General features: G+C 43.3%; 1 protein-coding gene across 2 annotated transcripts in view; it reads right to left on the reverse strand.

Moving 5' to 3' along the window:
* The window catches only part of LOC116398807 (utrophin-like), a 97,906-nt gene that overhangs the window by 76,967 nt on the left and 7,104 nt on the right, over positions 1–13,835 (reverse strand). The window contains exons 1-6 of one of the 2 annotated variants that reach the window (XM_031875455.1): positions 11,807–12,052; positions 4,076–4,137; positions 3,092–3,184; positions 2,091–2,168; positions 985–1,077; positions 369–541 (exon numbers count right to left, since the gene is read on the reverse strand). In XM_031875455.1, coding sequence (XP_031731315.1) covers positions 369–541; positions 985–1,077; positions 2,091–2,168; positions 3,092–3,184; positions 4,076–4,137; positions 11,807–11,888 — 581 coding nt within the window. In that variant the 5' untranslated portion in view covers positions 11,889–12,052. Of the gene's footprint in view, positions 1–368; positions 542–984; positions 1,078–2,090; positions 2,169–3,091; positions 3,185–4,075; positions 4,138–11,806; positions 12,053–13,835 lie in introns of those variants that run through there. The other variant, XM_031875456.1, reaches the window with a different exon arrangement.

Raw genomic sequence — 13,835 nt, forward strand, 5'->3', positions numbered from 1 at the left:
ACACACACACACACACACACACACACACACACACACACACACACACAGAGAGAGAGCGCTTTCTACATATCGGCCATTCTGAAATTCCAGGAATTGGTTTCTTGAAGATATTTGAAGCTCTTTGTCCGGGTTCCAGATGATTTACATTCAGAGTCAAAGGGTATATGTCAAATATGCAAAGACAACTCAAAGCGGAAGATTCTTCCAACAGCAACAAATGTCAAACCGTGGCACGCAAGAAAGGTACGGAAAAACAAAGACATGAATGAAGACGGAGGATATTGTCTGTTTCATCAGAACACTGCAGAAAAGTGTTCTGACCCCGTTTTGCGCACCAGCAACGCCCAGAATCTATGATCTCTCCTCACCTGAAGTGATGAAGGATGCCGTTGAGAGCCAGGCCGTCAGCCCAGCTGGTGGTGAAGTTCAGCACATTGACTTCTGGGTAAGAGCGGGTGCACTGACGTACCCAACTCAGCAGGATCTTCTCACTGTTGGTCTGCTGCAGGTTGGACATGATATCCTTCATGATATCTTTCACCTGCACAAACATGGAAAAACACATATTAATATGGGTGAAGAAACAGGAGCGAAAACTTGCGTATGTTTTGTTTTTTGTTGCCATGGAAAGTGATGATTATTCTAATGATCACCTTACTAACCAGGGGACCATGATGAGAGCATCATGCGACCGGCATAGACTTCCAAAATTTATAAGTAATGGTTTGAGAAGATCACAGTGAATGATAAGCATATTTACATGCTTACACACACATGTGCACATCAATGCTGATTTTCCATCATCTGTATTCTTAATCCCTCTGGATCATTAGTGAATTGGGAGTGTACCGTCAGCGCAAACATAATTGAGCCTTTGTGTGTGTGTGTGTGTGTGTGTGTGTGTGTGTGTGTGTGTGTGTGTGTACGTGCAGGATGTGGGTGGAAAGAAGGGAACAGCCCGTGTGTGTCTACACGTGTGCTCACCTGCCAGTGGAGGATAATACTCCAGATGAGGCCCAAAGTCAGCTTGCGGTTCCCATCCACAATATCTGTCCCTCCTATGTTTACCAGATCGACCTGAGAGAAATGACACACTCATTGAAAATACATAACTAATAATACAAGCAATGGCACATAGCTGGGTCCTGGTGGTAAAGTAGAAAAGATTGCTGTTTTTTGAGCAGATTAGTTGAAAAGCCAACCCAGTTGCACACAATATGAAATCTTCTCAGAGAAAATCTTTTGTTTGCTGTAATCATAAAATCTTTTCAAAATTAAGCTGGTTACAGCACAAACCCTTACAGTAAAACACAAAGTAACATCTGAATGTCTTCATCAAGTGGAGCACATGTACTATTGCTTTGAATCTTAATGAGTGTCCACACCGGTACAGCTGAACACTTCTGAACCATGCATTTCCCCCACACAGTGGATTATACAACCCTAATTACACCCTTCCTATGAAGTGTGTCTGCAGCCTTGTCAGACACAAATCCTACGAGGAGAGGCCATGTGTGGACTAATTATATATAGAGATATTTTGGAGAGGATCAAGGCACAGAGTGGAACATGAGGTCAAGTGTCTGGTTAAACTAAAAAGTGACCTCTCTGTCTATGGCAGAGCCGACCTCTGACCCTTCTCTCGTCCCAATGAGCTCCATCCTGCCACACTGTCCCTTCTCTCTCCGTCACTCTTTCGTTCTGCGCCACACATACGGTTCATTATACTATTGTACACAGAGAGTAGGAGGGATGAGGGAGCAAAGGGGCGATGCAGAAAGAAAAATACAAAACTCAGTGTAGACAAAATGACACATTCATACAGGATGGAAATGTACACATATATGATAGTGTGAGACAATGTCAACTGTACCATAGCTAAAGCATTTGTGGATTTTCACTTCAACAACACAGCAGCATGTAAGTTTACAGTTCACTATAGTTCCTTATTTGTGGCTGTGCTGTGCTAAAATAAAACCCTGCAGACTCGTTGACCTGGTTAAGAACCACTTGTACGTGGTTTGGCTTAAATCATCCGTCAACAGCAGCTGAGAGCACAAACTAACCAGCAGAACACAACAGATACTTACATTATTTTGATGCAGGACTTGAAGAACTTTGTTGACGTTGTTGAGAGCGTGCACTCTGGTTGAGCCTCTCTCTTTGGTCTGAGGAACAGGAAACACACGCTGATCAGGTGACAGCATGTTTCAGTGTTATCATTAGCCCGCAGGAATCTTTGGCCGGTCGTTAAATCATCAGAGATACATAAAGCAGTTCCTCGAAAATTGAGCCTATGACACATTTATTCATTTATTTATTCACACTCGTGAAAAAATGTGAGGCATTGCTACAGCGAGGAAAAGGAATGCCATCACTCAGCGGAGTGCTTCTCTCCATACGTTAATCACAGCCATTACCCTATCAGCAGTGTCCACAGGCCAACGTATGGAAAGAATGGCAGGGTGAATAGCTGCCAGCTGAAAATCCTTTTTAAGTCTCCGCATAACTCGATCACTCATTAGCACCCCATTATAGAATTAGCATTGTGGTACCAGAGAGATAGCGTGTGCACATGTATGTGCCTGCATGTACGGCATGGAGACAGTTGGCACTTAAGTGTGGCTGCAGGTGCTAGAAAGCAGATATGCTGTTGAAGGGGTAACACCGAGGTGACACTGATAAAAAAAAAAAAAAAAGCAAAAATGTGTGCTCATGAGCGCCTGGTTGGTCACTGAAGACATACATCCATAGAGAAAAATGAAGATAGTGTTTGTGTTTGTTAGGGGAAAGTATTAATTTAACCCGCTAATCTTCTGTTGAGCAAAATCTTTGTGGAGGAAAAACTGAAAATAACATACAAGCAGACAATACTACAATATACCAAAATATCTGCTCTTAATGTTTCTATCAAGCATCCAAACTACATCTGCTGTGTAGCTCTAATGTTTGCATTCGATTTAAGGTCAAGATGAAGCTTTTGCTTGTACTAACTTGAGTGGATGCAGCAGTTACAACCCTGCCCATGCCCCCAAAAACCTTTGAAAAAGTATTGATAAACCAATGCAAACCTTAATGTACACAAACTCACCAGTACAGTGCCAGTGAGACTCTCCAGCAGGTCCAGCAGCTTCCTCCCATCCCTCAGGTCAGAGAACATATCATTGATGGCCGGCTTCCCCGTCTGACAGGAGAAAACAGCAGAACTGGTAAAGGTTGTGTCTACAATGTGTCGGCATCAAGGATGAGAATTTTCCCTTTGAATCAACTATGTAATCCACTCAAGGAGGATATTTAAAATGACTGTCAGATTGGCATTGAGAGGGGCAAAAGTGGACTTAAATTCCCAGAGGCATAACATTAAAAATGGGTAGTTCATCCACCCAATGAAGGTCATAAACATGAAACATGAGCAACAAGATATTATTAACAGGTAAGTCAGGAGGGAATGTAGAAGCGTGGGACTTTTATTGTGAAGAATTTATAGGAAATTAAATTGCATTACAAAGAGACGAGAGTAACCACGGCATGACAGCATTTTAGAGCTTCAAAGACCATTTTGGCAGGTCTGGAGAGTTTATAAAATCTATTAAGCATATTTAACACAACTGTGAATGGTGTGCTTATGAGAATGATGAGATAGAAAAACAGGGCCACACACACGTAACGCCATTAGCGCTCTGAAGGAAGCTGTTGCTGGGTAGAGTAATGGACTAAGACTTGCAGTAAAACTAAATGTTTAGTTCATTGGTCTGAACATTTGTGCTTCATTTTACCACATTCAAATGAGAAATATTAAAGTAAATCATAGAACAGTAGCAACAACATTTACACAATGCAAGGTTCACATTTCAACAGTTTACTACCCGACTACCCTGCTAGCAGCAAAGCTAACCTGCTGCAATAACCTTGATATAGTCCCACCGTTTCAGTCCCTCTATAAAGTTTTTTATTTTAATATCAGGCAGATGAAGCTCTTTTAAAAGCAATAACTCAGCTTAATGGCCTTCTTTCTGAATACATTTGCATTTTCTAATCTGTTTTTAAGTAGTGCAGTTAAAGTCTTTCACGTTACCTTGGAGAGCTGTGCATTTATCCATTTGGTGAATGTTTTCTTCTGTACTGAATCATGCTCATCTGTGGAGGACAGAGAAGAGGGGTTGTTAGAAAGCTGGTTGATAGACAAGTGGTTAATAAAAAATGTCCACATCGACGGAAGGTACAGCCAGTCTTATGACCACAGCACAGAACATTGTTAACACTCAAAGTCCATTTTCACTCGTTTATTTCAGGAACCCACTGCCTTAATTCACTCCCACGCTGACATGCTGGTAAATGGTTACTGAGGCTGGAGGCGTCACGGCTTAAAAGCCTCATGATCGATGCGGCTGGAACACCAGAAAACTACAGCAACACAATGCAGGCAAGAGGGGCGCTGGATCATTTGTAGAAAATGTCAGAAAGGTGTGTGTCAGTAGAGGAAACCTATCTGCATCTGTGCACAAGTCCTTGCCCATTTATAATGTTCCCCTGGTCTCCGAATCCAAATGGACAAATATTTCACAGTCTCTTCCCGCTCGACTCCCTCCCTGCTGCTCCTGCTCCATTCTCTCCAATAAGGCCTTATTGTGTGTCGGCTGGCTACTGTAATGGATCAGAGTTAGCTCCATACAACGCCTTGGACTTGACTTAGAAAATTATTTTTACCACTTTGTCCCACATTTAAAAGAATAAGGAGTAAAACAATCCATTTCATTATTAAAACTTTATTTATATCTTTACAATATATTTTAGCTTGTGACATATCAGAGGAAATAGGACAAAATGACATGTTGAGATGAATGTTTTACAATCATAGCCTCTGCAGGTGTTGTGTACAGTAGATCAGTGATAAATGAAATGAAGTGGAAAAATCCATTTCCATGTGCCCAGGAAATGATTAATGATGATTAATCATTAAACACTAAATTAAACAAAGGCATTTTTGAACCGCAGACTAATTTGTAAGGTAATGACTCAAAACATGTCGTGATTACAGCTGCTCAGGTGTGAGGATTTCATTCTTTTCAGCAAACCCATCATTTAGGAAACTGAATCTTTCATTTATTTTTTTTTTTTTACTTTACAGACAAAATAAGCAATTGCAAGTCTTCAATTTGGACTAGGAATGATCATATCTGTGAGATCAGTATCAATACTCAGTAATCAACAATCCCAGGATGTATGGTGGTGGATTATTAAACTCCAGACGAGAACATCAAATCACTGCAGACAAATATGACATTCCTCAGCAAAGTATAGCAGCTGTATGAACTTCCAGTCGAACACAGAACAGCATCAACGATAGACTTGTACACCTGAGGGAACGAGTGTTATCTGTTATCCTGTCAGAGAACCTGCACCTCAGATAAATGTGTACGTCGGCCTGCCATGTTCTGCAAGTTTAGGTTGTGTTTAGTTTCTTACTTTCGCGTGTGAACCTCCTGTACTCTAACCTCCCAAATAATCTGTTCATTAAGTTGTCATTCTCCCTCAGAATTGCACACCTGAGGGAGTCGAAAATAAAATAATTTACAGGACAATACAGTCCCGGATGGAGGTGCAAAAGACTGTGTGTGTGTGTGTGTGTGTGTGTGTGTGTGTGTGTGTGTGTGTGAGCATTAAACTGCCACTGTCATTCAACTAGCCGCTGTGTAAAGTACCATGAACTGAACAAAAGGTCGGAGGTTATGATCACCAGCCCCAACAGTCGTCAGCTTCTTTGTTTGGGGGGGGTGTGTGTGTGGGTGTGTGGGTGTGTGTGTGTGGGCTCGCACAGCCGCTGGCTGGGTGAGAAGGGGCATAAAAACAAGAATGTACTGCAAACAGAGGCCAGAGGTAGGGGTGAGAGAGGTGAAGAGATGAGAGGAGGAGATAAATGGTGGTGGAAGAGACAAGACTCGACTAGAGACAGGATTTTTTTTGGAACTATGACGGGTCAACGTATAGAAGGCGTTGTCTGCTATACAGATAGTTAAGCCCTTTGAGGGAATTTTTTGATTTTGGGGAAGAAGACAAGACAGAGTTTCTACATCTTCCATTTTATTATGAAATTCCATTCTTTAGGGATACTTTAAACTTTTGGCTGAATTTGAATTCTAAAATTCCATGAAGACCAGAGAAGCTGATTGGGGCAGAGAAGAAGAAGGTGGAGGGGTGTTTCTGTGGAAGGAGACTAGTGGACGGGTGAGGTTTCTAGGTGGGAACTAAAGCAGGAGAGACTAGTTACTCGTATACACTTGCACTGCGTCCTCTTCTCTGTGCCATTGTCTTTAAAAGGGCTTTGAACCGTAACACTGTAAAAAAGGCCCTCCTGAGAGTATGTTGACCTATTTTTCCACATAAATCTCAGGCAGCAACAATAAAAACCTAAAGGATTCTTTCTCAAGAGGTGAGGAAGACAAAGAGGCGATGGCTGAAGGAGGTGATGAATCAAAGAAGGTGATGCAGAGAAAAGGATACAGGAGACAAAGGCGGTCATGGGGTCTTTGAAAAAATGAAACGATAGTGTGATTGACAAAAGGGTAGGTGACATAACAGAGGGCCCAATAACTGTGGGCAATCAATCACAGCGGATAACGGACCGGTGGAATGGCTCAACATGTCCCGACAGACACGGAGGGAAGAAGAATGAAAGACAAAACAACAAAGAGAGAAAACAAGGAGAGAGAGAGACAAAAAGATAAAGAGAGGCAGCCAGAGGGCGAGAGAGAGAAATGCTGGCAAGAACGTTGAGAAAACAACTCACGAGGAGCAGGACAGGTACAGGACAAGCATGCTTTCAACACAATATACATTTTCCTTTTATAAAATGCGGAGGCCTCCTGTCCTGTCGGTCTTATCAGCAGCCTGTGGAGGGCCTCTGGGGCCCGTGAGGAGAGGGTCCCCGTGGGCTCGGGTCTCCTCCTTACCACCTCGACAGGACAATACACTCGATTCATGCCGTGCTCCACCTCAATCTGTCTGCTGCTCCTACTCACCACAGCACAGGAATGTGTTACTGGTGGACGGATCAAAGCAGCGACGGGGCTGTGTGCGCGCAAGTGTGTTCAAGATGGTGTGTGTGAGTGTGTGTGTGTGAGAGCAAGAGAGAGAAAAATACCCTCACCGAGCAGAGTCTGTATAAACATCAATAACACACCATTACATATGTATTGATATGAGCATTTACATTACACATACAAAGTGAATACAGTGTCTAGTGCCTGTAAGTAAAGTCTAATTAGTTATGCTGAGGCCATAGAATACCAATGATTAGAGAGAGAGTCAACACTCATTTTAAAACTACACTAGATGAGGTTTGTTTATACAAAATCACCCCCTTCTAATGAGCTGGTATGCCAAAGGGATGCTGATAAGTTAAGTTACAAAAACAACTCAACTATATGTACAAGTTGTGTTACTCTCGTCTCTTTGTAACACTTTGCTATTTAGAGTATTGTGCCGTGTCTAGTTCACAGATTTCACACAAATTCCTGTTTAACTTATAATTTAAACCCACTGCTGTTGCTAATTGAAGCCTGTCAACATATCATCTTGGCTTGGTGTATATTTAAACCACAAAAAAAAAAAAAAAAAAGGCATTAATAGAAGCATTGGACCAAATGGTGGATTCCTTCTAGTAATGTTAATTATTACTGAGGAAATAGAACCATCACTGAATTTGAGGTCCTAATATGAAAAAGCTAAGTTTTTGCCTGGTCCTATTCAAAACAACTGGCAACAGTTGAGTAATGCTTGCACTGGAAACCAATCGTTTTGGGTCACTTGGTCATATGATAAAGATATCCTATCAGCCCATTGAACTAACCCTAACCCTAGCACAGAGGAGCAAGAGTCACAGGCCCATTTATTTGCAGAACACGCAGTCAACCCCTGTCAAATAATCAGTTGTCATATTTCACATGACTGAGCCAAACACACTCACACACACACGCATTAGTGTAAGCGGAGTCACGTACAGTCAATGTGCTGGGAAACAAATGTTTCTCTTCCTCAACAGCCAAACAGGAAGTAGTGATTACATCAGGAAGAGTAATCCCACTGGTGTCCTCTCACGGTCCACTGAGCACACGCATGCTCTCAATATGTTGTTGTGTACACACTTTCACGCTCACACCACAGCAGACTAACTGTTTTCTTGCACCTTGTGTCTCGGGTTCCCCTTCTATTAAAATACTAATTCTCATACTTATGTGCACAGCCTGTTTGCAGAGCTCTCTGTTTATGTCAAAATGAGCAATACGTTCTGCAAACAACCCCCCCCCCCCTCCGAATATTTTTCGGAGATATTCCATGATCTGTCAAAATTGCTTGGCTGCGCCCACTTCCCTTGACCCAGTGTTGACCAACATTAAAGAAGTACACTTTGACTGAGAAGTTTGAGAAAAATTAACCGCAAGCAAACCTCAAAAGAGGACATAAGCAGGCAAGAAACACACATGTTCTTCAGAGCAGCCAGCTGGGAACACAGAGCAGACACGTAGAATATACAGCTCCGGTCTATTAGTGTATCCCCCCCCTCTCACAGGTGGAGAAAGCCTGTGACCACGAAGTGGGGGGGGGGCACCGAGGTGAAAATCAAACAAACCCTCAGGGTTTCCACGGCAGCATCACACGGTCAACACGAGAACTCAGAGATTAGATAAATAGAGTTATTTACAAAGTTTAGCTGCACCAGTGAGCAGCGATTACCTTTAGCTGAGGTAGACTTGTTAAGTTATACTTAGATAAAGCTAAAACTTTTCTCAACAATTGATTCGTTATAGCCTAAAATGCATGTGTGGCCACTGAATGAATAACTGAGATGCCATACATTTAGCCCCAGTATCAGGTGAAGTAACTGAAGGTTTAATAAGCAGGAAAATCAACTGGAGTGTTTGTTTGAAAGTTGTCACAGTGTTAAAAGCCACTACACCAAAAATAAACTGTTTCAGTACACACTTTACCGGAGTCATTGGAGATGAAACATTAAGGAAGGCTTATGTCGTGGCTATAAAACGACTCTCAAGCAGACGCTGCATTCATTAAAAAAAGGTTTTCCAGGATGAACTTCACATTGATGAGAGTCTAGAAGGAGGCTCATCTTTTAACTGTCTTGTCTTTCAGTCCAGCACCACCCGCAGCCTAGTGGAGGGCACTGATTCCTGAAGCTCTGTTTATACTCGCGCTTGGCCTCCGCGAGCTCCGAGCATGAACGGAGGCGTTTATTCTCTATGCGCTGCATTATTCACCGAAACGCCAGAGGGCGTACAAACAAAATGAACTGTGGGGAATCAAACTGCAAAAACGCCATAAACCAAGGTTATCCGTAAACTCATATCTCATATTTATAGACTACGGCTTTGCATTTGTACAAGCCCTGTAAAGAAATATGTGAAGTATTACATGCAAGAGAAAGAAACTAAGGTTTAACACCTCCTGTTACTGAAGCATCGAAAAACAAATTGGCCTTCTTTGTATCACCCCGAGACAAATAAAGTGTTTTTATCAGTGAGGTGACCAAGCGCCGCGACCACTTGCGGAGCCCTGATTGTGTCATTTTCTGGCGCGCGCCTCACATAAAATAAGCTTTACACAGGACACAAACAGTCCTACAACAATCACAACCTTTCAGGCCAACCATTGTCCATCACTGAACTTAGAATCTCTCTGACAAATTTCAACTTTTCCTCATATATGTATGTTCACATAAAACCGAAACCAGTTAACAGTTGGATGGGACGTGTTTTATGTTGACTGTGTACGTTGCGAGGAATGCATAGAATTCCTATCATTTCCACCGTGCATTCCTCCCTCCTTCCTCCAGTGGTCACTTGTCTAAGCTTGTCCCAGGCGGTGGCGGCGGCGGCACACAGCCTTGTTGACACTCTTCCCCCGCTAAGATCTGGGAATTTGTAAGGAAAACACTTCAGAACGTCCAGAAAGATTAACCCATATCCCCACTTAGCAGCCTGAAAAACATCTCTGTGGCGAGCTGGCCGAGCATGAATGGTGAAGTGAGGAAGTACTGGAATCTAGTGAAGTCACAGCAGGTTGACTGACTGTAAGCCAAGTCAGAGATACAACTTGAAGATGGTAAAGTGAATGAGAATAAAGCAAAGAGTGGTGAAGATGTAGTGTCTAACAAGAATGTCTTCCATTAGATGAGCATCTTTAAGAACATACTTATAAAGTAACAACTGTGGTAAACTGTGGCATCTTTACTGTACATATAATAGTACATATATGACAATACACTTGAATCTAAATCTATACAGCATTTGTCTACCACACAAAACTGCACCACCTGTAAACACACCCAGCTGCCACCAGGCCATGTGTCACACACCTGTCAAAAGTTCCTACCTCTGAGTTTGAGCCCATACTCTGCCATCATTTACCATAAGCCCCCGCAAAGCTGAACCAAAGAAGAGATAATCCAAGTGTATCAGCACAAAACTCTCCTCTCTCTCTCCTGCCTCTGTCACTCCTTGACCAGCGAGGGATGAAAAGATCAGAAGAATGCAGCAAAAAGAGAGAGAGAGAGAGGGGGGGGGGGGGGGGGGGGGGACACTGCCAATGAAAGGGAAACAGATTGGGGGCAGAGCAGAACACGACAGGGCAGGCCTAGCGTGGGGAGTTACAATGCATCGTGGGACAAGGAGGGAACACAGGTGAACACAGAAACACTGTTCGGCATCATCCCTGCGTGCAAAAGGGCAGAGTGCACGAGCCGTGACGAGATGGGAAAAGGAGACAAACAAGGTATCGCCCGGAGATCGCTGCCCAAATATGTGGCGGGGCAGAGGCTTTAACTTTCGGATCTGCATCTGCTGGAAATCCTCCAAACTCAAAGTTTGCCCACATTCCTCAGATCCAATCCTCCATATACTGTATATTCTACGACGCTTGTCTTTACATTAAGACTTTTAACCCTCGTACACGACGCAGCTGTCACAAGCAAGCACAACACACAGGAGCCTGAGTGAGAGTAATCTAAGGTATTGGGTCATAAAATAACTGCAGTGATTTTAAGAGCGATGAACTCAACAATGTGTAGCTGAAGTGAAAAGTTCCAATGATACAGAAAATGCCTGCACTTTGACAAAAAAAATAAATAATAGAAAAGCCTTTTCAGATGCAAAAGAGGGTCAAACTATTTCAAATACTAATGTGATGCAGTGTGAGAAAAAGAGAAAAAGAGAAAAAGGACCATAACGACAGAAACATTCACCTTATTATTTCACTTTCACACACCTTTTAGCATCTAAAACATTCTAGTTCAGTACACGTCTTTTTTCTTCACGATGAAAGTGAGAAATCTGTAAATTTCATCTCAAAACAAAACCTGATGCCAGTTGTTGACCAGCTGCATGCAGCAAACACAGAGATGCTAAAGATACAGGTCAGCACATCATTAAGAAACTACAAATATCTGGAGATTGAGAGGTGAACACACACACACACACACACACACACACACACACACACACACACTCTAATTATTTTTGCATAAAGCATCCGAGACAAAACAAAAGTCAGTGACAGGTGATGTTACATTTGGACTTAAGTGCTGTCTGTGGGTATGAAACACAGTGAACTGCTGCTGGCATGTTCAGAGCATCACTGGGACATTCAGTGTGGTTTAACAGAGCGCCTGAACCCTTTGTCAAGTGATCAGACGAGTGAAGTGGATAAACAGCTAAGTTTCCTGTCATGCTTCTTTGAATTCGTTGTTAAAGTCCTCCACAGATGGGCAGTGATACAGATGTGCTCATCCACTTACCTAGATCAGGACTACTTTCAGGCTTTCCTTTCCTCCTGAAAAAGTCACGCTTTCTCCACGACATCCACTTACTCAAATTCATGTTGGAAAGCAAGTCTTTGTACAAAACCAAAAAAAAAAAAGAGAGAAAAGGACGGAGAAAGAAAGAGAAACAAATCCGGAACAGGAAGGCAAGAAGGTGGTGGTGCGAGAGAGAGAGAACAAGAGAGAGAGAGAGAAAGAGGAAGTAGAGGTGTGAGAGCACTTATCGTGTACGCTGGGTTTGTTTATTTGGGGTGCTGGGCCGGGGGGGTTGTCAAATGTGACATCACACACATGTTCACACTCGACAAGGAGGGTGAGGAAAAGTGAGTGACAAGAGCAGGGGCTGCTTCGGCAAGTCAATTAAAAAGGTAAGTGACAGGTGACGTAGACGCTTGTTGACGTATACGAAATGCACTGCTGTAACTGACAGCTGATTCTCCCCCTGACAAAACTAAATACTGACGGGGACAGCGGCCTCTCGCTCTCCGCATCGCAGAGAGCGACAGCAGATAAACATGATCAAGAGAGACCTGAACCCGCAAACATACCGCTGACACCCATCGGCTCCAGCAGCCACTTCCTTTGCTGCCGTTTATGTGAAAGTATCAAAGAAATGACTCGGCATAAATGCAGGACGTGCAGTCCAAAACTGTGACTCGTGACATTTAATGCAGGTCTGCGAGCCAGCGTGGTGGAACAGGGAACCGGGCAAAGGTCTGAGTCCATTTGCTCATTGACATATTTAGTCAATGAGGGGCAACTGAACAAACAAGTCTATTCCCACAGAGAGGGTTACATAGGGACAGAGATGGGAGCGAGAGTAGAGTGGGAGGAAGGGCGGGGGCGGGGGGGGGGACAACAGAGGGAGAAAGTTAATTTCCCTGTCTTTTGTTTTCTCTTTTTCCTTCATTCAAAAAGAGGAAGTAGAGGAGGAATACCAGCCCGGTCCACCCGTGACCAGCTTCCTGAGTCTGACTGAATGAAATCCACTTCCTTCCAGAGAGAGAGAGAGTTGTAGCAGCTGGTCTGGTCACAACTCAAAGAGGAAGGACTCGGGTTGGGGTGAGGCTGGCTTTGGCAGTGACCGAAGGAATCAGAGACCAAAAAGGGACTTTCCACTCGGCTGCATCAGTCATGAACCCAGAGACAGGCGTCCCCCTCCGTCATTCCGTCCTCACACACCCCGCCGAGAGCATCCGTCATCGAGCTGCTTGGATGAAGCCGTGTGAGTGCACATTGCACTGGCATAAACATCTCTGTGTCTCTCTCTCTCACACACACACACACACACACACACACACACACACACACACACACACACACACTTCATTCATCAAGACGCACTGTATTTATGTTGATATATGAATCAAATAACTCATCCGTACGTCACAAAGCCGAACAAAAACAATGATGTCGAGCTACAAGGTTCAGAGTTGTGACTGTGTGTATCCTCCTCTGGCTGACCAACAAAAGCCTCCTCGCCCACAAACTCAATAAACGACGTTTAGACTACATCCAAAATTAATATTTTACAATCAAGGAGAGTCACATACCCATGCCTTCTAGTTACACTGTTGACACCCACTCGCCACTGACAAAAATGTCCACTGTACTGTCACTCTTTGACGTCCAGCAGACATGTGTAATGGAATAATGTAATTAACGTTATAGTTGTGCCCTCTTTCTGGCAGCTTCCTGTCCTGATTGTCAACTTTCCTTTCTGTTTGTGATCCCCACCCGTCACAAAACGGCAGTCAAGAGTCGCACGCCTCACTCAAACTTTTACATGATTTGTTGCAACAACCCATGGCGGTTGGGGCTACCTGTCCACTTGTTTTACAAGTTGAACAATGATAGATGTCTCTATGATTATTATCTCAAACACACAGCATTTAACAGGGCCATAAAATGTAGGACATGCTGAAAATGGTTGCTTAACAGGAACATACCTTTCCAGAAGTGGCAGATGTGATCAGGTAATCATGGCTGTGCTTCTCTCTCTCTC

The sequence above is a fragment of the Anarrhichthys ocellatus genome, unplaced genomic scaffold (genome assembly GCF_004355925.1).
Source record: "Anarrhichthys ocellatus isolate YVR2014 unplaced genomic scaffold, GSC_Weel_1.0 scaffold91, whole genome shotgun sequence".
NCBI lineage: Eukaryota > Metazoa > Chordata > Actinopteri > Perciformes > Anarhichadidae > Anarrhichthys > Anarrhichthys ocellatus.